The sequence below is a fragment of the Erithacus rubecula genome (assembly GCF_903797595.1).
Source record: "Erithacus rubecula genome assembly, chromosome: 20".
In the NCBI taxonomy this organism is placed as follows: Eukaryota; Metazoa; Chordata; class Aves; order Passeriformes; family Muscicapidae; genus Erithacus; species Erithacus rubecula.
Window position 1 is genome coordinate 8,169,079 of NC_136672.1, and position 23,263 is coordinate 8,192,341.

Sequence of the window (23,263 nt, forward strand, 5' to 3'; positions counted from 1 at the left end):
TTTGATCCTGACAACACTGGCTACATCAGCACTGAGAAGTTCCGCTCCCTTCTCCAGAGACACGGCTCAGAGCTGGACCCCCACAAGCTGGAGGTGCTGCTAGCCCTGGCAGACAGCAACTCTGAGGGGAGGATCTGCTACCAGGACTTTGTCAACCTGGTGAGTGCTCTGGCTGGAGGGCCACTCAGTCCTTGGCTCTGCTTAAAACTTGGCTGTTGAGGGACAGAGTCTCTCTCTTTCCCTCCTTTTATTAACACCAGTGTTTGCTGCATCACATTCTGCGTGGACTTGCTGAAGCATTCACTGGTGACTGAATGCTTCAGCAAGAGTCAAATTGCTTCTGATTTTTCCAGGGAAACAAATTTGCATGGGAAGGAACTGTGAGAGCTGTAGTAAGATCATGAAACAATGACTACAGCTAGTTTATAGGTTGTTGCTCTCAGTATCAGTTGCTGGCTGCTATAATGAGCCATTTGTTTGCAAGCAGAGGTCTGTCAGTCTGGATGTCTCCTGTTTTGTCTAGAGATTTCACCACTTCCAGACAAAAACATATAGATAATGTGTTGACATGCTCGATGGAGTCATATTGCACTGCTGTAGGCATCAACAGCAACAGGGATCAAGTGTTTCTAGGTCACGTTCATTTTATCCCAGGTGAGGTGTCTCAGAGTGCATGAGTCATGATCTGGATGCCTCTATCTCTGCTAATGAGTCAATTAGTGAAGGGATCATTCTGTTTCTCGTCAAGGCAGTTTGTTGAGTCAACACAATTGTAGACGTGTTGTCAGGTGCCCAGAAATGTTGTTTGCAATATATCTTGGACACTGGCCATTCAGGAGCTTTGCCTTGTTCTTGCTCTAGCACTGAACACCTGAATCCCAGCAGATTCAGTGCAATATTATTATAATCCTGGGTGACAAAGTCAAAGAGGAATGGAAGTTGGTGACACCTCTGAGGTTTCTCTGGAAAACTGGATGTGTCCTTGATGCAGAGTACAGTAATTTGCATCTCTGTGTGCTTTGCAGACAATGTGGGGATTTGATCCCTTCATTTGTCATGGTCACTCATGCATGTGTTCTTGATTTAGAAAGAGAGTGTTTTGCATATGTCCTGATTTCATATTAATCAGGAAAGTATGATAGCATGGCCCAGTTGTCAAGGTCCCAGGTCATGACCTCCATCAGGCTGGGGGCAGTGTCAAGGTGAAGTTACTTTGTTGGAATGACATAAACCTGCTGTATCTAACCAGGTTGTCTTGTAAACCCCTTGCCTGTGTCTAGGTACACAGTAAAATAAATACAGCAGCTCTCAAACAGATCCCACAGCATGAGGTTTTCCTCTGCTCCAGCATAACAAACAGTGTGGTCCTCAGTGCTCAGCAGAGTATTTATAGTAACAGCTGCTTGTTCCACAGTTGGGGATATTCAAAGTACCATGCAAGCATTCACTAATTGGGCTGCACAACACTTAGGTAGCAGGAAGAGGCATCATCAAATTTCTTTTACAGAAATGATGGCCTAGGGCCAGGCAGCACATTGGCAACAGGCTCAGGAATAGAACTGGGCTTTTTCCTCTCTCCCCACTCCATGGAGCTCTGGAGCAGCACAAGCTAGTGAGAGGGAGATGGGAGTGAAATGCTTGGACATTCTCCTCCTTTGGGAATAGGAGGCTGTGCCAGCTCACAGCCAGCTGATGTGGTTTCTGCAAAACAGCAAATTTCCTTCACTGCTATTGAATGACTCTTATAAAGAAGCCATTGATCTTCCTGTCATCAGCTCCTCTATCCTTGTCTGCTTTTTTGCACTTTCTAATCAATAGGCAATGCAAATGCCAAAACATTCAACTACTTACAAATGACATCTCTCTTCTCACTTCTCCTCTAGTTTCTATTGATTTCCAACATCCAATTTTTTTTAGGGCTCCTTCTCTTTTCCTTGCCTTCTAAACTTTCTTTTGAACTTCCTGATAGAAAGAAACAGCACGGTTGATACAGAATCACTGTGGAATTAGGGATTCCCTTCACCTCCCAGCTGTCAATCCTTGCTGTGGTGGTGTTCAGGTTCATGTTTGGGCTTGATAATCATTTCCCCTCTCTGCTTTATGCTCAGGTTAATTTGTCTGTTTCAGTAGCTTAGCAAGAATTGACCTGCTGCTAAAAGTGATGGTGTGAGCTTCTAGATACATCAAAAAAGTAATTATACGACTTCTCACCTTAATAACAACATCCATACCTATGCCTGCTCTCAACTCAGCAAAGCAACTTAAATTTATGAAATTGGAAGTTTTAAAATGTGAGACTAGACCCCAGAAAGCACTCAGGAAATAAATTGAGAAATTAATAAATTCAGAGAAGATGAAAACTCCTAGTGTGATCAGAAAACAGAAAAGGCTTGAAAACATCAGATTGGCAACTCATTGGGAATTACTTCTCCTCTGTGTATATGAAATTCAGCTCATGTAGTTGTAAAACACAATGCTGCAATCATATCCATTTCTGTTTCTGCACTTTGAGATGGAGTTTCTTCTGCTGTGTCTGAGGCAGTGCAGAGTAACAGTGTCCTGTACAAGTGGAGACATCTCGTGCATCTCTGCTGTCTGGCTGCTTTGCAGAATTGTGAGAAGAGATGCACAGAGAAAATTCTGCCTATGAAAAGCATGGGTCACAGGAGAGATAGTGAACCAAGGTGTTTAACTAACTTTGCTACTTGTAGAGAAGAGACAAGCCAGGAGGTAATTATACTTGAGATGTTATTTGCTGGGATTCTTGCTGAACAGCAATTGCTGTTGGCAGTCCTGGATTACTTCACATAATATCCTGTGAGCTGTAATAGAGCTTGTAGTCACTAGTAAGGTTTAAGACAGAGTTCATGTGACTTGGGAAAAACAAAACACTGCTGCTTCCAACAGAAATGTTTAGCTGTGGCTTTGTAGTAACTTGAAGCTGATGTAGCCTCTAAGTAAATGAGGAAAATATATTCACTAATTAAATGCACATCCTTTATTTTCCAGATCAAGAATCACCACCTGCTTAGCTTTCCCTGGTCTTGCTGGCTTCTAGGGATGGCTAATTCTACCTAATTTTTAATGTGAACAACACACATTTTTGAAGTACTGTATAACAATGTTAGTCTTGCCCTGCAAGCAATGTTCTTTCAAGTAACCTTGAAATTTGAAAGTGTTTTACCTTTTCTATTGGAAGTGCTGGGAGGCCTAAGCCTGGCATGTTTAATGGGAATCAGGAAAAACCTTGAGCAGGGATAATTTATTTTGCCTCTCCTTCCTCTTTTTTGAATCCCTAGATTAAACCACTGCTTGGTCAAATCTGATCAGAGTGTTGGTATTCAGGTTTTTTTCCCTTTGATACTGTTTGGGAAAGTGCTACCAGGTTGGCTCAGAGGATATGGACATCTGTGACAGATGAACTTAATGCTGAGATATGCTTTTTGGGAAAAGCTGTCTCTACCCACATTAGCATTTTGTAGAAGTGTGGGCAGAGGGAAGGAAATAAATGTGAATCTTGAAAGCAAAATTGATTGGAGAGGTTGCATTTGTAAGTAAAGTGGGTTATAAAACTGGAGCTGGCAGAGGCTTTTAAAAAGCTTGTGCTAACTTCTGATTTAGTGTTCTGTGTCTTGGAGGATCAGAGCTGGGGATCTGAATGCACTGCCTGTCACAGAGCTGCACCTGTTTAAAAATAGCTCGAGACCAGTCTCAAAGATGCCAATACTTAATGGGCAGAAATCCATGTTTTTCAAAACCTTCTGAGTGAGGGTGAATAAAACCATAAAAAGGGTAATGTGCCACACACAAGCCCTGAAATTGGAGGTGGGGGAAATACTACATAACTTGGCTGTTGATTACCTAGAGGTAGCCACACTACTACAGATATCCAAGGAACATAGAGAAATTGGTCTGCCAGTTGCAGACAACTTTCTTTGCAGGCTGCAGATTATCCCAGAGTAATTTTAGAGCACCATGTGTGCTAAACAAAAGCAGGGCTTTGTACTTCATCAAAGTTTGTCACTGGGCTGCTCTTGGCAGTAAGAACCCATCCTAAATGTTGACATTTTCAGTGTTGAAGACAGGTTCAGATTTAAGTAGGAAAAAATTTTCCTTTTGCACAGGGATATCAAACCCAGCCCTTGAGCAGAGCTCCAGCACTAAGTCTTGGTTTGTTTTGGTAGGGTGATGCCAGAGATGGTACCAGTCATCTCAGCTTGGCTCTTCTGCAAGGGAAATTTCTTTCTCTCTGCATAATACCATTTTGCAGGCAGGAAGGACTAAGGGAATGTGTTGCTCCCCCACTGCTACCTTCTCTCTCCACATACTGTTTGCTGTACCCATCTGCTTGCAGCTTTAATATCACGCTCATTAAAGAAGTTCTAGATCAATTGCCTGAAGAGAAGTGCAGTAGGCTGCCCTGGGCTCCTGGAGCCATGATAAGTACAGCCAACAATGGACCCAGTGTTCTTTCAGCTGATGATTAAATACTTGGCTCATAAATACCAATATTATGTAATTCCAAAATCAAGTCAGCAAATTGCGACCATATGCGAGACTCTGGGAAGATCTGAGTCTTCCAAAGTCAGTCTGAGGAATAAAATAGACTTGCCATCAAGAACTGGTGAGAGCAGCAATAGTGACTCAATCCTCTCTCTCTCCTCATGCCCTTCTCCTCCTAGCTTGATCCAAAGGCCTGTGGGGTCATGTTGGCCAGGGCTGCTGTGTTTGCTGGAGCCCTGGCATTCAGCTGTGCTGTGTCTTTGGGATCATCTCCTCCTTGGTGCCCTGGGCAATGCAGGTGGGGACCAGCAGGATGTTTCCTTCCTGACAGGCCTGATTTTAACAAGGGCTCAGTACACCCAGTCACTCACATCTTGTGGGGGCTTTTCAGCACGTCTGGCATTCTGCTGACACTGTGTCCCTGCCTCAGCAGGGTGTAAAACCACACCAAGGCTGCAGCATGTAGAGGGAACCTGGACCTTCTTTCCATATCCTTTGCTCTAAAGAAGATCTGGCAAATATTTTCATGTTCTTTCCATGTTAGCTGCTGTGGGGTGTGAAAGGATTTATTTTCCTCTCTGAAAGGAGGAAGGCAGAGCTTTCTGCTGAACAGTAGCACAATTTCCCATCTCATCAGGAGAGCCAATGGAGGCTTTGCTCATCTGAGCTATGACTTACAGTGATCCTGCAATACTTTACTCTTAAATCTGAAAAGACCTTTCCCTTCTGTTTTGTTCTTAGTATGTTGAGGGACACCTTCAGTATGTCATGATGATGAATTTGCAGTCTGTTTTCTGGGCTCCGTGGGCAGCACATGCATTATTGCAGAGAGGTCACTGGGCTGATGGGGTGGTGCTGAATTTAGGTGACTGAGCTGACCCAGTCCCCTGTGTAACAGACAAGCTCAGGGGTGCCTCCATTAGCATCCTCTGCTCAAGAGATGCAAGGAAATCTTTGTTATGAGCCTAACCATGGACATCAGCAGCCTTTGGAGTTTCCTGCCCATCTCCCTCAGCAGTCTCTGCACTGATGAGGTGATAATCTGCTGAGGGTGGCCAGCACTTCTTGATGCTACACTGAAATTATGTTTTCCTTTGGCTCTGGGAATGGTTGTATTTTCCACTGCAATGCTGCAGCAGAGAAAAGCACTGACTGTTTTGTGGTAGGCAGGAAATGCCATTTATCACTGTAATTGGAATAAGCAGATCAGCAGCTCCAGTCAACTGTCTGGTATCTTCAGGCAAGTTTATGGTTTCAGCCTGAATTTATGCTTGCCCATAAGAGGGGCAAAGCCAGAGAGAAAATAATTAACTTTGTGAGGGAGCACATGCAGAACATCTCTGAAAGGCTGTTCTGAACTAACCTAGAGTGAAGCTTTCTTCTATGGACACTGTGAGGCCTTTAGGTGGCTAAAAGTATCTTTGAAACAGAGGTACATCCCTCACCTACCAAAAGGCATTTCACACATGCTAAGGAAAGCCTTGTACCTGTTGAATGTTTCTCTGTGAAAATACTGTCTTTCAGTATGAGCAGGCTTTCTTAATGCAACAGAGGACCACAACAATTTTTTTCCCCTTGACTTCCCTAGTTTTAGATACAGGCTTTTGGATGATAGACTTGAGAAGACTGAGAGAGAGACTTTGTGGACATTTTTTTTTTCTTCTTTGATTTTCTGCTTTTTTTTCCCAGAAATGTTCTCTTACAAGTGATTTCTAAATGAACGAAGGAAAGAGAGCGCAAAGGAGAAATACCAAAATGGAAAGAGTTGCTAGGGTAAAACTACTCACTGAAACAGCAACAACAAAGAGAACAACAACAAAAATTTTCCCCAGTTAAAAACAGATATAGGAACATCAATTGATGGTCAATGCTGCTCTGTGCTGGAGGGACTGAGTACAAATGAAGGCTAAGGAGGGATGGGCAGAGCAGGTCACAGTGCTCTCACCTCAGATGACCCCTTGCCTTCCTCCAGTGATTAACAGGAGGTGGCTCCCTGCAGTGATTAAGTGTTTAAGCAGCTTGGTCCAGCTTGGAGCAATTCTCTGACTGCCTGAGCACTGACAGCACAAGCTCTGGGCTTTGCTGGCTTTGGGATATCAGCTGAAACCAGGATGATCCAAGATAACTGGAAGCCAATGCTGTTGAGTGTCATCTCTTGCTGGGTTCTGGGAGGCTGGAGGTGCTGGTGGTTTGAGAGCAGTTAGCAGTTCTCTCAGAAGAAGAACCAGGCTGTCATGTTTGCTTTGCTGCCTGTTAGTAGAAGGTTCCCCTGCAGCAGCCTGTGTACACAGTGAGCCTTTGCAGCTCCCTGCCAAAGACTCAGTCACTACAGAGTGGCTGTAATGCAGCAGGTTTGTTTGACATCAGGGCTAATTAACAATTATACAAATCTTGGAGCAAGCTCTTTCAGACCTGGTTCATTCCCCCGCCCCCAGCAGGCTAAGCATAAGATTTCATCTGCCTAATTTGCAAATGCAATTGCTTTAATTATGCATCCAAACTGGGAAATTGTGTGCTCAAAAAGACAGACAGCTAAATCTGTGCATGTGAGGTGGTAATGCATATACAAATTAGCTGTAAGCCTGTGCCATCTCAGAACCTGTCCCCTCTGAGGATAACTTATGAAAGAAGCATTGTAAAGAGACTTGCAAGCTTACAGGAGCTCAAGCAGCCTGTACAGCCAATTAACTTGTTGTTTGTTGCTGTTGCTCAGGCAGTTTTGTTCTACACAAAGAGATCATTTTCTCTGCCCAGAACTAACTCCTGCCACAAGGGTTAGATGTGCTGTGAAAGTGCCTGCTGCCACATTGGAGAAATTTTGTGCCTCAAGGCTGCGGGGAAGTGTGATAGAGCAAGGGGAGCAGAGGTAAGGAGGATGCAGGAATCTGGATTGTGATAAGTGATGGTGAAAACAGTGCATGGGAGTCTGGAGAATGGGCCACAGATCTCAGCCAGGTGCATCAGCAGCCTCTGCTCTGCCTTGCCAGAGTGCTGCCCTGACCTCATTTGTTGGCATCACAACGGCAGACCGTGGTTTTCCTCGCACCCCAAGCAGGTCACCCTGTCATTGTCCCTTGACTTGTTTCCTAAAGCTAAGCCTGGCGTTGTCTCCTGCCTCCTGCACCCAGCACCGCCAAACTCTCCCTATTCTCCCGACAGCTGCTCCAGGCCTGGCTTTGCATCACAGCTTCTTCCATTGCCTTTTCCCCAGATGAGCAACAAGAGGTCCAACAGTTTCCGTCAGGCCATGCTGCAGGGGAACAGGCGGCTGTGCAGCAGGGCCCTGCTGGAGGAGACGGGGCTGAGCCTGCCGCAGCGGCTGATCCGCCACGTGGCGCACGAGACGCTGCCGCGCGAGATCGACCGCAAGTGGTACTACGACAGCTACAGCTGCTGCCCCCCGCCCTGGTTCATCATCACCGTCACCCTCGTGCAGGCAGGTGCCCTCCCTGGGAGCCCTGCCACGCTGCAAAGGCTCTGCTGGGACACGGGCAGGGGGTAGGGAGGCGCTCGCTCAGGTGTGGAGCTGTTCGGGCTGATTTTGGTTGGAGTGTGTTGACTCTGATCCTGTCGTTGGAAGAATTTGTGTATGGGACTACATAGTTTGGGGAACTAGAGCAAAAAGTGTTTGGGGAGTGAGAATAGGACAGTTCTAGAGAAATGGGTAAGTCAATGGAATTAAAATTACTACATTACTCTGTTCTGGGAATGGAGAGAAAAAGGAGCAGAGGGAATCTCTGTGTTAAATCTCCTGACCTGCTCATGTGTTTCCCAGATGAGATCTTTGCACATTTGGTGAGTAATGTGCTCAAGTAAGTGCAGAGTAGGATATGACACTGATAGTAGGGTGCTGACTGGGAGTAGGTTCCTCTGACTCTGGTGCTGGTATGTTACAGAAGACCACAATTACAGTTATATCAATGTGTTGCAGGTTCCTCAAAACAGGGAATTTTCATGCTGTGTGAAGCTGTCAAATGGGAGAAAAGTTTTTGTATATATTACATTTTTCTCCATTATTTTGAGCCAAGAGGTGCTTTTTGGTGAGAAAAGGCATTTGCTAACCAATGAATCTGTCTGCTTTTCTAGGTTGCCTTTTTTCTTTACAATGGAGTGGTCTTAGACAGATTTGTGCTGCAAGTCAGCCACCCCTTGTACCTGAAGAATGCATTACTGTACCATCCCCAGCTTCGGGCCCAGGCTTGGAGGTACCTAACCTACATATTCATGCATGCAGGGTGAGTACTTACAAACAGTTCAGGTTCCCCAGAGAGAAAGAGGAAGTGGCAGAATCAGCTCAGAATTAAATTTTTAAAATTCAGTTATAAATTGTATGTAAAAATCTGAAGATATTGTGGAGTGTTGGGCAATGAGGTGCAAACCTTCACAGCTCTCTGAAGGGAGAAGGCAACAAAAGGAACTTAACAGATGCTGCTCTTCTCCCCAGCCCTGTTGGGACCACACTTTCTTCTTACTGTGCACTTCCTAAAACCAGGTCAAAGCCCAGAGTTTCACTAAAGGTGGTAGAATGAGTCTGCAGAGATCCTGGACGAGTATTTTAAAACTAGAGGGTGTTGGAAAGGTCAGTTCAACTCCCTTTGCCTGGGACATGTCATCTCTCAGTAATGTTGGTCCCTTCTGTAGAGACTGAGATAATGCCTAGAAGGTTATGTCAAGCCTGAACTCCCATTTTGTACACACTGGGCAAACACCAATGCTCCTGAAGAGCTGACAATCTCAAGTGACCAGATGGACAGGGAATGGTCCATCTCATGCAAATGAAGGTGCAGAGTAAAAGGAATCCTCCTTCATCCCATGGGAGGTATGCAGCAGACTTGGGAAGAATATTCAAGGTGTGGGGATTGTAACTCTGTTCTTCTCAGCTGTGCTAGTCCTCACAAAATTCAAACAGACTTAATTGATGTTTGTGATGCCATGGTGATGAGTAAGTGTCACTGGAAAGTTCATCCCTGTACAAAATATTCAACCCCCTCTGAGCAGTTTCTCAGATCATTATCTTCGCACATTCCTGGCAGATAATTGCAATTTTCTTTAATTCTGTCATTGAAAAATGACAGCAACAAGCCTTTTTAGCAGTAGTGTAGAGTTTGCAACTGCATAAGGACCCTTTGTTCTTAAATAGAAAGCCTGTAATTCCATCAGTCAATGTTCTTCTATGAAAGGCCAGAAAGATCAAGTTGATCTTTGTCTTTTTCCATGTCTGTGATGGAAGACATGCTGATGTCTCTTCCCTGCCATGGAATAATTTCCTTGGTGTGTAATTGCCCTGGAGCACAAGATGTGCCCCAGATCCCTGGATAAAAACAGACTCCTCACAAGGGAAGAGTGGGACAAAGTTATTAGAAGAAGCTTCTGAATGTGGCAACATCTGTCCTCTGTGTGCTGAATCCCTCCAAAGAGCCCATATTTCATAGATTTCATCCTGCAAGTGGGGACTACTGGGTTTAGACATGAGGCTGGTTACATAAAATGAGGAGTAAAAATATGAAAATTTCACTGAAAATATGGGGAAAACTGGGCTTGTAAAAGAAAGAAACACTTGATTTTAACTAATGTTAGTTAGTTTGTATTTGGGCTTTCTTTTGGTGGTGGTGTTTTAGCATATTGTTTCTGTGACTACAGATTTCTTTAGGATACTTTGGAGGAGTAACACCTGCACAAGGACAATTTCCCAGCACTAAATGCCTTTCTGTGCATGCTTTCCTAAACTGTACCAGGTCACCCTTATAGCAGTTCTCTGGCATTCTTCACACTCACTGTCAAAAAATCCTTCAGGTTTATTTCACCTCTGGCTGGCTCAAAGTGGGCAATGGAAGTGGAGAGCAGGGGACTCATCATGATGGATTCCAAGTCCTTTAGCTACACAGCCTTTAAAACAATGGAGGGTCCCACTGGAACAGTAAACCTTGTGATTTATCTGCAGTATCTGGAATTAAGCTAAATGTTCCTTTATTTCTAACTCCTCTGTGTTAAGCTTCTTTCTTGTGAGGGAAGCAGATAAATCGTGGAAAGGTAATAATGGTTTTTAGTGGACACCCATCATTCTGCTCTCATTTTCAAATGACAGGATAACACAATGCCATGGGTCTATTGTTATCCAGTTTCCAGCTGTGACTTTCAAATGGTAATGTGGACTGCTCCTTAATTTAGTGCACTTGGTCTTTTTTTGAAGAGCAAGAGGCAGCCAGAAGGTGTTTGAGAAGGCAGCAGTTGCTAAGGCTTGTCTGGCTGTGTCTCCAGAAAGATTCCAAAAATGCACAGGCTCTGTGTTGGTTCTGATGGAGGGAGCTTTGTCAAGGGCTGAAAAGCAGAGTTGTAAATTCTGCCCTTCTGTTTTCATGGAAAGCAGTTGATATTTGAAGCTCAAACATTTGTATCACTGCCATAACTAATGACTTGCATTGATGCTCAGTCCCAATTGTTTGGTCCCAGGGAAGGAGAAAGTCCTTAATAAATCAATGAAATTGTCATTTCAAGAATGACACATTCAGCACTGGCAAAGGGTAATTATATTTTATGGCTTCTTATTGACTCTGGTGCCTTCAAAGCTCTTTGCATGATGGGGAAGAGAAGTGAATGAGATTGCTCCTGGGAAGTCTTTTAAGATCAGCTGTGAATCAGAGCAGTCACTTCAGAGTCCAGGATAAACTTTGCTGAGCTCTTACAAAAGCTTCCTTTGATAAATAAGACCCAATGCTTTGTGTGGATATATCAGGTGCCACCTCATGATGTTGACTGTGTGCCAGCCAAAGCTTCTTCCCTCCCTCTGTGAAAGGGCACTTGGATGTTTTGACTCATCTCAGTGCTCTCAATTTGACCTTTGCTGGTTGTTCCTAATTTAATTCCCTGCATTCTGTGAGCATGTGGGATCAGAGAGAGCACTGACCATGCCCAGTGGCTTTAAAGGGCTTGAGGAAGGTAATAAAAGAACTCAGTTACATGCAGCAGTTTCCCATGAGGAAAAATTGCAGTGCTGAGTGTGCAGGAGGGAAATTCATATTTGGAGAGAAATTCAATTGAAATAAACTTATCAAGATACCAGGAGAGGACTGCTTTCTGCAGTATCAATTCTAGCACTTTTTTACAAACTTTAAATTCTCATTTATGAGACTGTTCTGTCATTACTACATCTCACCATCAGTGTTTTTCTCAAGTGTATATGGGAAATTGCTATGGTAACGTGAAAAAGATCAAAACAGTGGAAATACATAATAATTAAACCAAAGTTTGCTAGTGCCTGGCTGTGAGCAACCCTTTTCATGTATAAAATGGGATGTATGTTTTCAAGGCATTAGGTACTTTGCTATCTTTTCCCCATAAGATGCTGGCCTTCTGTGTTAAGGGTGTCATTTACTGTGTAATTTAGATCCATCTGTTTTATAAGCAGGTTTTGTTCATACAAAAAGCAGGATACCCTTGGCTCCAGTGGGATGTCACCATTCAGTGAGGTCACAGTCCTGCAAGCCCAGGGTGAATCTCAGACACTAGCAGAGTGTTGAGGACCCTATTCAGGGTCTGGTGCTGTTATTACCTATGTGTGAATATCTGTATAGAGCTCTGAGACGTGGCAGGACAGGTTTGTTAAGTAGTATTGATTAAAGCAACAGAGAATTTGGGTTGAAGCTATTGATTCAGCTCAGGGGAAATCTGCTGCACTGGGGTCTTTAGCCAATATGCACATCTGAGCTGTCACACTCTGCCTGCAGGCTGCAAGTGGTCCTGCACAGTGTGACAGTGGGGCTTTCTGCAAGAGTTCCCTCAGCTTTTTCCTGTGTGTTCAACAGGAGTTTTGCTATTGACTATAATGGGAACAAGGGCAGGTGAAAGAAAGCATCAGTGAGTACACCTGGGCACCTGAGCAGAGATCAAAATACCCTCTGCTTCCCATTCTGACCACTGAAGTAGGCACAGCAGAAAAGAGTGAGGGTCAGACAGCCCATACTGTAAAGCACATTATGGCACCAGGAAATTTCAGGCTGCTATTCCAGGCTCTGCTGCCATCTTGCTGCTTTTTTTTTTTTTTTTCCCGACAAGTCATTTAACTTCAAGCAAAAACAAAAGAAAAAAAATGTCTGACTAAGAACCAAACATTGTAGGAGGGAGGTCTTTGGCTGAAAGGACCTGGGTGAATACACAAAAGATAAAAGTAGCAAGGAGGAAAGAAGCATTGCAACTCTGGGTCTGATTTTTTCTGGAATCACTGTTTTTCCCAGCATTAGTCTACTTATGTGAATAGGCTACTATTTGATTTTTTTCCAAGATCTGTGTCTCAGTGGTAGAGAAAGGAGGTGAAGAGGTGGAGAAGAGGACAACTGTTGTTTTTCCTTGCTGCAGGATAGAACACCTTGGGCTCAATGTTGTCCTTCAGCTCTTGGTTGGGGTTCCTCTGGAAATGGTGCATGGAGCTGCCAGGATCAGTTTTGTGTACATTGCAGGAGTTGTGGCAGGTAGGTGACACCTCTGCACACCCCAGATGGAGAAGCAAAGAAATTGGTCTGTGCTGGCTTTTGAGTTGGAGAAATATTTTGTGATATTAGGAGAGAAGCATTCACTGATCTTCTGTGCATTGAAATCCTTTGGGGGACTGGACATAGAAAATATGGTACAACTTGACATCTGTATCCATGCAGCCATAGACTCTGTGCTTAAGACACCTGCTAAAAATGCACCAACTACCTGTTATTTTAAAATACCCTTGCTTTAGATGATCTTCCTGAATGTGGAGTCATGCTGGTCCTGTGTCAGTTCTTCCTCCATTTGTCCTATCATCTTTCTACAACCTTAGTAAGCAAGAAGTATTTGGTTGTAGATTGTGAGCAGTGCACAGAAATCTGGAAAATTCATTTAATCCTAAAGCCATGGGGTCTGGTTGATTTTTAGTTTGTGCTGAATTGCTTTATTTATGTTTGGAATTTCCAGCAGTTTGGAGGTGATGGGAGTTAGCTGATGATAGATCAACATCCATCTAAAACTCGAGGAGGGTGTGAAAATAACCAAGTTACAGTGGAACTCAGACAGCAATTGACTGCCTTAGCTCAAGATTTATAGTGTTTGTTTGGTTTTTTCCAGCCACATAATTATTTTTCTTCCATAATAAGCAGATAAACCCTTTGTAGAATGGGCTACATTGGGTATTAATAAATCCTGCATTCCAGGAGAGAGACTGTGCAAAAGAATAATTGGACTAGGACACAGCACCAGGCATGGTGCAAACACCAACAGAGTTTAATGCAGAGAAAGGAGTTAGCAGAGCAGCTCCACTGTCTCCTGACTGTTATTTTAACAATCACTAACAAAAGTGGTGCCCAATTTGCAACTTTCCAGACCCAGCTTTTCTACACAGATACACCTACCAAACCACAGGGCTTCACTGATATCTTAGCCAGTTATGGAACATCCTTTATTCTTTGTCATGTGCCAGGAGAGAGGGAAGTGAGTATATTCATGCTGAGGCAGTATAAAGATAACTCAGCTCCTAAATAATCAGGAACAGACAGTGAAATGTCTGTTAGGCCACAACTTTTATGGTTCTTTTTCATTTGTCTGGTTTTACTAAAAAGACACATTAAGATTGGAAATTGAGACACTCAGTGCAGTGTCTGAGGATTCAACTGCAAGTTCTTATTACTCCTTCCTTTATTTCTCATTAGCTTTTTCCTTAGTGGCAGTGTTTAAGAGCTGAGAAGTCTCAGGGCCATACAAAGAAGGAGGGAACTATCAGCAGAGTTGGCTGATGGAAGCTCAGCAGTTTCTTGACCTGGAAGCAGTTGGGCAATTAGCAAAACAGTTCATTAGATTCTGTACTACCAAGGACTCTCTCAAGATTTGCCAATATGTCTTTTTCCCATTCCCACTCATCACAAAGATCTTCATTATCCCTTCCTTGTGACAGCAAATCTGCCTTTCCCTCTATGGCTTAAATTATCCTTAAAGTTGGCAGTGAAAGGAGCTGTGAGCAGATCCAAGCCTCCAACTGGGATAAGAAGCAGCAATGTCTGTGTTTGGCTGTATTGTTATCAGTGGTGCCTTTATGTACTTGACCTGTCATTTTGTGTCATGTGCCTACTGCCTCCATCCAGGTTATTTTTGACTAGTTTTACTCTGAAGTTCTATGGGTAATAGGTTGTGCTTCAATCAGAGGCCTGTACTAAGTCTCTAGTTCCTTCTCCCTGTGCTAATATTTTTCTTGGCAACATGGGAGCTACTTCTGTTTTATCCTCAGGTGAGAAACAAAGACAGACATTTGTCTGTCTCCTGCTTCCTTGCTCTTTCAATCAGGGAATAAATGCCTTTTTCAGCATGAGTTTAAAGACACATTGCTGCCTTGCTTGGCAGCTTTTAAAGTAGGTGCAGAGGAATCAATCAGTCACTGCCTTGACAGGACTGAGTTGGCTTCATGAGTCAATCAATTTCCCCCTCCTTCTCTTTCTGTATTCCTGACCTGCAGCAATTAGCACAAACAGGCTGTAGCAGGGATGTAGGGTAGGAGAGAGTGTGTTTATTTGGTTGGCAACTGTCACAAAACCTTGTTGTTTCCCCCAGGGTCCCTGGCAGTGTCAGTGGCTGACATGAGGGCGCCGGTGGTGGGCTCCTCTGGAGGTGTGTATGCTCTTGTGTCTGCTCACCTGGCCAATATTGTGATGGTGAGTACCAGAGGGACTGTCTGACCTCAGAGTGAGCCACGTCTGGTGGCCCAAAAGGGCCTGACCCAGCTGTTGGTCATTCAGAGCTTGCCCCAGCTAAGAGTCTTGTCTCAGTGGTGTGGCCCTGGAATGGAAATATTACCCTGCATTTGGTGACTTGGTACCCTGATGGCTGGCAGTTTGCCAGGACAACCTAAACATGTTGGTAATCCAAGATTTATCAGTGTTCTCCAGGCTATCAGCTCTCCATGCAATGGCTGACAAATTTTTGAAAAGCAGACTGGCTCTGCAGAAGTGGCAGACTTGTTTCTGTCTGCATGTGCTATGTATTTTTAGTGAGCATCTAAGGAAATTTAGCATTCAGCGGATTCATGTGCAGAATATTCCTTATCTTCATTTGTAAACCTCAATCTGAAGTTGAACCTTGGGTGATCTAGTGATGCATCTTTTTGCTGTTGCACCTCTTGAAATACTTTACAAAGGTGAGCAAATACCAGCATTGTCATTTTTCTAAGGCTGGAAAGAGGAGTCTTCCCAGACTTCTTAGAACATCACAAACAGATCTGTCCTTTCACTACTCATTGACCTCTGCCAAATCTATGTAGCAATTGCTACCTTAGCATCTATATTTCTCCATTATCCACTGCCTCTCTTCTCATCTGAAATGATTTTTGCTGCCTTTCCAGTTCTGATAGAGGGAACTTTTCGTTTTCCTTTCCCCCCTTGTCCCTCTGTGCTCATTATCCAGCTGTGATGCTCTTGCATGCTGAAAGACCCACTGGCTGTTTGCTGCCAAATCTCAGCCTGGCACAGCTGGGGAGAGCAGGGACTGTGGCAGGAAGGGTCTCTGGAATCTTCTGTTCCCTTGTCCCTCCTGGTAACCAAAGGAAATGGAAACATTCCTGCTTGGAAAAAAAAATATTATTGGAATTAAATACATAAAATAACCAATGGGGAAGCAATAAAGTGTGTCACCCCAAGGAAAAGAGTGAGGGGAGGGATTCAAAGCAGCTATATGGAAGTGAAAAGTGAAGGAGGCAGCACAGTATTGATCAGCATGAGTTCAGAGCTTTCTGACTCGGTTGGGTGTCTCTGTGGAAAGAGAAAATCAGTTATTTATTTTGTGGAGGTTTTATTTTTGCCATCCAAAGTGCCATTAGTGATAGTCCTGAAGAGTTTGCAAGCATTCTTTTTTATTTCTTCAGTGTAGCAAATATGGAGATTTTCACAAGAAACCTGATTATCTTGGTACCTCAGTCTGCCTTCAATAGGCAAATTTTCATTTATTCACATAATATTAATAATAACAATAAGAAAATAATGGTAGTAATAATAATAGTGATAATAATATAATGTTGCCATACATCTGAGTTTCTCAAAACATGATCTCTTTCCTGCTTTAAAATTATGTGCAAGTGGAAAAGGAGGAATTTTAATATTTCTCCCATGATTTCTGATTATCATTCAGAGATTTTTATTCCACAATATTGATTAATAACCAAGCCTGAAGACAGAGGAGGCTAAGTCCAGGCTTTCTTATGGCACTGTTTCCTTTTATTGAAGTCTTTATTGCTCCTCTATGCTCTGCCAAAGATCTGAGCTGCAGAATTTCAGGGAGCCTGAGGCACAAAAAACAGCACTGAAAAAGCACAGTAGGGCTTGAAGACACTGAGAAGTTGCCTGACAAGTGACAGATCTAAATGTAATATCCCTTCAGGTTTGTGTGCAGCATGACTTTGTTTTCCTTGTCTCTTTTCCAGAACTGGTCAGGAATGAAGTGCCAATTCAAACTGCTGCGCATGGCTGTTGCCTTGATCTGTAGTAAGTACCACACAATGCTTGGCACGTGTGCAGCCAGGCCTGTTTTGTTTGTCCTTGTCATAACAGTTCATGCTGATTCAGAGGGTTTTGACTTTGCAGCAGTTTTGGTAGGAACTTGCAGCTGGACCTTCTGGCAGCAGGAGCCACATTGCTCTTCACTGCAGGTTTTGACTTTCAGCACAAGCGTTTGTAAACAAGGATTTGTCTTTAGCCAGCATCTGTAGCTTGTGGTGTTTGTGAAAGAGTGGGAATTAAACATCTTGTCTTTGCAATCTCAAACAGGCAATGCTTTCATAATGATAATACTTGGCTTTCCTAGAGCACATCCTGTCTGGGATGGCAGCAGCATTATACCCACACTGATGAGATCTCCTCCAGCCCTACCCCCAGGGGGGCACAATAAGGGAAACTAACCCATGTGTTCATCACAGACAACTGTCTTCAAATTCTAATTTGTTTTTGTGATGGTTTTGAAATAAATTTCAGAAGGTGAATATTCCCCAACCTATCTACACTCTCACAAACCCAGACCACTTTCCAGCCCCTGCAGAGACCCCATGTCTGTGTGCCACAGCCTTGACATTGCCAAGTTTCCCTGTGCTCACCATACAAGGCACTGTCTCCCTCTCTGTCTCCTCAGGCATGCGCTGCTGCTTACAACATGGACTTAAGAAGGGATAAGCCTAGACAATTAATTTATTTTTTATTCTTTGTTCCAGTGAGCTTTGAGTTTGGAAGAGCAGTGTGGCTGCGGTTCCACCCCTCTGCTTACCCCCCGTGCCCCCACCCCAGCTTCATGGCTCACCTGGGAGGGGTGATGGTTGGAATCACCCTTGGTGTCATCATCCTGAGGAACTATGAGCAGAGACTCCAAGATCAGACTTTATGGTGGATCTTCCTTTCTATTTATGTCATTTTTGTCTTGTTTGCCATCTTCTGGAATATTTTTGCCTACAGTCTGTTGGATCTAAAGCTACCTCCCCCTCCTTGAAAAAATGGACAGAAAACTGGAGAGCAGAAGTCATCTGTCAGCTGTGTTAAATGAATGAAGATGAAGGATCTATTTTTATACTTAACTTAGGGGAGGATGATTCTTCTGAATGCACAAGTGTGCTGGAGGAGGTGCTTAAAGGTCTCATGAAAGAATGGGCTGATCAGTTTGTTCACAAATCCAGCAGGTTCTGTAATTCTGGCTGACCATGCCCTGCAGTTTCTGCCCTGCACCTGGGCACTGACTGCTTGGGTTGTTATCACACATCAATATTTTCTACGAGATATTTGTATTTTCCAGGTCAGTGCTGGAATTATGGCCAATTGTTCAGTGAATTTCCTCAATGTTACTGAACACTAAAAGGGAAAAAGAGCAGACATTTACTAATTAAGAGTCTCAAATGGTACAAGGCAGCTTGAATCTGGTTTCTTTGGACACATCTGACTGTTCAACCATACCAGTGCCACTGTCTAATTACTTGAATGGTTCCTAAGGTATTTTAGCCTATGCTGAAACTTGTCTTGCACAACTTTTGAAGGAGTCAGCAGAACTTGATCACACAAAATGATGGAGACTGGTCTTCAACTACAGGTCAAATGAAATTGCACTATAAACATTGGGAATCTTAGAGGGTTGTGGACACCCAGCCAGAAGTGACTTTTACTGTGCATGTTTCACTTGATTTTAATTAATTATTCCCCCCTCCCCAGCCTGCTGTGGCTGAGGTGTGGTTGGGTTGTTTGGTTTTTTGGATTTGTTTTTTTTTTTTTTTGAGGGATGAAGAAAAAGAGGGCAAATATTCATTTGTGGTTTTATCAGATGACAATCAGGTGCTGTTTTCTTCTCACTTTTTTTCTGGCCACATTGACCTAACACCTCCCTGCAGTGAGCTCCTAGCAAGAATCTCAACTCTTCCAGCAGATTCTTACTAGGAAAGTGGGACCATGATCATCTCCAGCAGCCCAGGGTGGGAACTATCCAGTCTTTACAGCCATACAGTCCAACTGGGGCCAAGTCCACTGAAGACAGTGGAGTTAAATCAGTTTGTATGTAGCACTGGTTTCCCAATGAAATGGAGAGTGTGTTATTTGCTGCAATGATCATTGTGAAATGGATAAAACTGGTTTTAATATGACTTCTAAATTTTGAGCATGCCTTTTCCTGAGGCAATGGATGTTCAGGAGCTCCAGACAAGAATTAGTTGCAATGATGCCTTTTTCTTGAACGTTGGTCAAGCCCAGTGCAGGCAATCTGTTAGTGGGCTGTGGCACAGTTCACACAGCTGCCTGCACAGACCTAGGGACCACATCTGCAGCACAAGCAGAGCTTATAGGTACTCTTCCCTGTAAGGTGCTTATTTTGCTTGTCACTTTAGAGAGCTGCCAAATTACAGTCCAGGAACGTTGGTGCCCTCCTTTTCTCTGCCCTTTACCCACCTATTCAATGGTCTGGGCAAAGCAGCCATAAGAGTCTCTCCAGACAAGCTCCACTCTTCCTTTTTTCTATTTCCTGCTGGTGCCCAGGCACAGCCACCAGAGTCCTTCACAGCACATCCACCATAGCACTTGTGAAAAATGTCTGTGGTTGTGGGCTTTATTATCTCAGCTGTGCTATCCATGCTGCCAGATGATACCACAAGCTAGTAGGAGCCTGTTCTTCTAGAGGGAACATCCACAAGTTCTTATCAGCTGCCCCCTTCTTTGCCTCTTATGGAGAAATAACTCCTGGTTGAGGGGTGAAGTTTTGTCCCACCAGATGCATTTATAAAACTTCTGTTGCCTCAGAAGGAAGGGAGAAAAAATAAGTGTTTCTGCAGCCTGGAATAAGCCTTATCTGCAAAAGAATTTTTGTCTCCTTTGTACATAGAAATGAGATTTCTGAGGGCAATTGCACTTTTGTTGTTTTGCATGGCCAGTACATTGCTCATAGGCCCTCAGCAAGGACCTAGAGGAAGGAATAAAGGCAGAGCTCTGACCATTTTGGGAAAGGGATTGGTTACCTGAGCCATGTTACCCCTGCAGTTGGGGTCCAGATCCCAGCAGACACAAGAGTACCCAGATTGTTGCAGGTGCTGGCCCAGTGAGTGTTGTAGCCATAGATCCCCTGGGAGCAGGAAGGAGGGTGGGAGCCAGGAGAGTTCTGACATGGTTATCCACTAAGGAGGACATTCCTTCCCTCACCTATTGCTATGCCTTTCTCATGACAGATGCCTTGAAAACAGAGGTGACCAGGAATGGGAGTTCCCCTGAAAGCTTAAGAAAGCTTTTAAAATTTTGGCAGAAAATTTCAAATGCAAAAAAAAACCTGATTATTTTGCCTTTAATTTGCCAGAGTGCAATGTGCAAAAATTGACTTCTAGTTTTGGTTTCTCAGTTGAAAGCTGCTTACTGCCCATGGTTACCAGTAAAGGTTTCTGTGCCTGCCAGTGTATGCAGCAAGATAAATGTTCAAGAGCCACCAGTTTCTTATCAGCTTTATCATGGCCAAAATATCTTTACTCAGCTCAGAAGTGGGAGGGAGCTGAACAGAGTAATGCAGACAGCCTTTGTTGGTCCTTTTTCCATAGATAGGTGTAGTTTACATGAACTGGTTGAAAACAGCTCTGAAGTTGATCTTATGACTTGTTCTTTTAAATTTTGTTCATCTTTCTGACATCATTCTGTGTCCTCATACCCTGCCTGAGCAAGTCTACAAACAACCCTGGGGATCAGAAAGGCCAGACTTTAAGGCAGTGTTAGATTTATTGTAGATGAAGGAATGAAACCCTCTCACATTCCTGTTTATCAGAGCCTAAATCTCCCCCCATACTCGGAGCAGTTTGTGCACAGAGCCTGTTGTCTGCTAAGAAACAATCCAGCTCATGGAGCCAGAAGCAGCACCAAGTGCTTAAGCTTTTTAATTTTTTTTTTTTATCATTAAAATTACAGTGTGAAAACTTGCTGTTTTTACAGAATAAATGAATTCCAGCTATGTTATTTTCTAACACACCCAGGAGTGCCACAGTGCTGCAGCACCACAGAGCTAACAGCAACCAGGCTTTTCTGTTACCTCCAGATGTCCTTGAAGCTGCTGGCTCCTGTTGGAGATGTAATATTCTCCATCCTGCTCATCACTGTCAGCAATGTGCTCCTGAAGGAGCATCCACTGAGGGGCTGGTTTCAATGTTTTGTTGTGGTTTCATTTCAGCTACTGCTAGGATTTTCCATCAGTCAGGTAAAACATGAATCTATTGAACCTGTCTGTGAGAAGGCAAGGAGTGCCACCAATGTTCAGGTTTGAACAGAGCACCTCGGAGCAACTTATTTAACGCCGTGCCCTTGAGCGAGGACACAACACCTGGGGGAGAAAAGGAAAAAGCCTCCCGTTGGCGTGGTGGATTTCCCGTGCGGTGAGTTCACTGCAGCAGAGGTGAGGATGAGGAGCGGGGCAGGGACAGGGACAGGGACAGGGACAGGGACAGGGACAGGGACAGGGACAGGGACAGGGACACCTGCCGGCGGCAGCGGGACACGGCTCCTGCTCCTGGCAGAGCAGCAGGGAGCAGAACCGGGCACAGCAAAGTGCACCGAGACTGCAAACCGCACCTTTTATTCCTGCAGGCTTGGAGACACGTACGGATTAGTTTTATACACGGTAATAACACAGACAGGAGGACGGAGAGAGTTGTCATGCAGTGGTGGGAGAGGAGGTTTCTGGAAATAATCTCTGAGTGAAGTGTAGCAGTCATAAAAATGCTGATGAATTTACTTGTGCTGAGTTTGTAAGACAACATATTGTGTCACTGTTTCCCTGTCAGTTAATGAGGAATCTTAGCACTTACGTGGCATGTTGTGCTTTTTCACTGTTTGCTCCTTTGGCAGTGGGAAGTATGTTATCAGCAGGGAAGGGAGACGCTAGAGAAATTGTTACTAGAAATAAAGCTCAGGGATTCTGGATCCCAACACCTTGCTGCTTCTGGTGGATTATACTGCCCATGCCTGTTAGATCAGACTGAGCCCTTTCAGTGTGAGCTGGGCTGTGGAGGATGGAATCTGCCCTGCTCAGAGCTGGTACTGACAACAGCTGACTGCTGACCTCGCAAGGCACTGCTGCTCTCTGCCAGCATTTAGTCTCACAGGATGGTGGGTAGGATTTTCACACATCCTTCAGCCAGTAAAAAGCACAAAGTCTATTCACAAAGATTCAAGCTCAGCCCAATGGTTTTGGAACCCCCATCCATTCACTTTGCCCAGAGTGGAACTGGAGAATGGGCACGTGGCACTTGAGCACCAGCCACCTCTGGGGACAAGTGGGACTAGAGAGCCCAGGCCAGCACCTCTGAGTATTGATGCTCCCCTGCTCCTCTCACAGGGGTGGCTGCTCTGCAGTGCTTTGTGCAGTAGAACTCAAAGATTCCTTCTCTAAACCCCAATGCCAAGAGCTGGTTATACAGGAGTGCCATGCATTTCACAGCTCTGTAAAGAGAATCACACCCAAGACAGAAACCAAGCTTATTTAAAGGCAAATGTATTTTAGTGTCACCATTAATCATTGGCTGTTAATTGGAAAAAGCTTTCTAATAAGCCAGTAGGAGTAAAGAAAATTTGTGTTTCAGGGTACTTTACAACAAAGAGCACAAAACATTCCCCATGATTTAAGTAGCTAAAGTACCTTATTTTCAGTGAGCTTGATAGACATGTTGTCACTGACTCTCTCCTGACTCCCACAGTGTCTGTTCAGTTTGCAAATAAAGCAAGATTTATGCAGCTTTTCTTCTGCTTACACTGCTAATGGTAACAACACATCCAAGTCTTAAACACAAAGCACTAAACGACGTAATTTTCTGCCTTAAAATACTGAACAAATGGTACTTTCCCTGTGAAGGGCTAGTAAAACAAAATGATATTTGCAAGGTAAGATGCTATTGTATGTTTCCAAATATTTTTGTATTGTGTACATTCTGTATATTTTTGTTGTGACAATATTATTTGAGCGCAGAATCCATTAAATTTTTTGTGGGTTTTTTGTTTATTTTCTGTTTAATTTTTTTTTTTTTTAATAAAATTGAGTTGTTCTATATCACATACCAAAAAACCAACCAAGAAAGAACTTCCAAGGACAGTTTTGTAAGTTTGTCTATGGTATTTAACAAAAGAGCCCTTGGTTTGGAGCTCTGCCATGTAATCTTCTAAAAATGACATTGGTAACTCATTTTTATGTCTGTCTAACAGATAAAGGGGAGAGTGAAATGCAGCTTAATTTCTCCACAAGATCTAATGAGGATGCAGAACTGGCTTGGAACTTGTAT

General features: G+C 43.7%; 1 protein-coding gene across 1 annotated transcript; it reads left to right on the plus strand.

Moving 5' to 3' along the window:
• Positions 1–22,986, plus strand: RHBDL3 (rhomboid like 3). Its single transcript, XM_079323650.1, has 7 exons — positions 1–159; positions 7,715–7,939; positions 8,590–8,738; positions 12,856–12,968; positions 15,064–15,164; positions 16,925–16,985; positions 17,705–22,986. Exons 2-7 carry the CDS (start codon positions 7,715–7,717, stop codon positions 17,974–17,976), a joined length of 921 nt encoding a protein of 306 aa, XP_079179776.1. The 5' UTR covers positions 1–159; the 3' UTR covers positions 17,977–22,986.
• The last annotated feature ends 277 nt before the right edge of the window (positions 22,987–23,263 follow it).

Coding starts and splice junctions, on each gene's coding strand:
- RHBDL3 (XM_079323650.1), top strand. CDS start 7,715: ATGAGCAACAAGAGGTCCAACAGTTTCCGTCAGGCCATGCTGCAGGGG. Junction 12,969..15,063: donor CATTGCAGGAGTTGTGGCAG/GTAGGTGACACC, acceptor TGTTTCCCCCAG/GGTCCCTGGCAGTGTCAGTG. Junction 16,986..17,704: donor GGCTGTTGCCTTGATCTGTA/GTAAGTACCACA, acceptor TCTTTGTTCCAG/TGAGCTTTGAGTTTGGAAGA.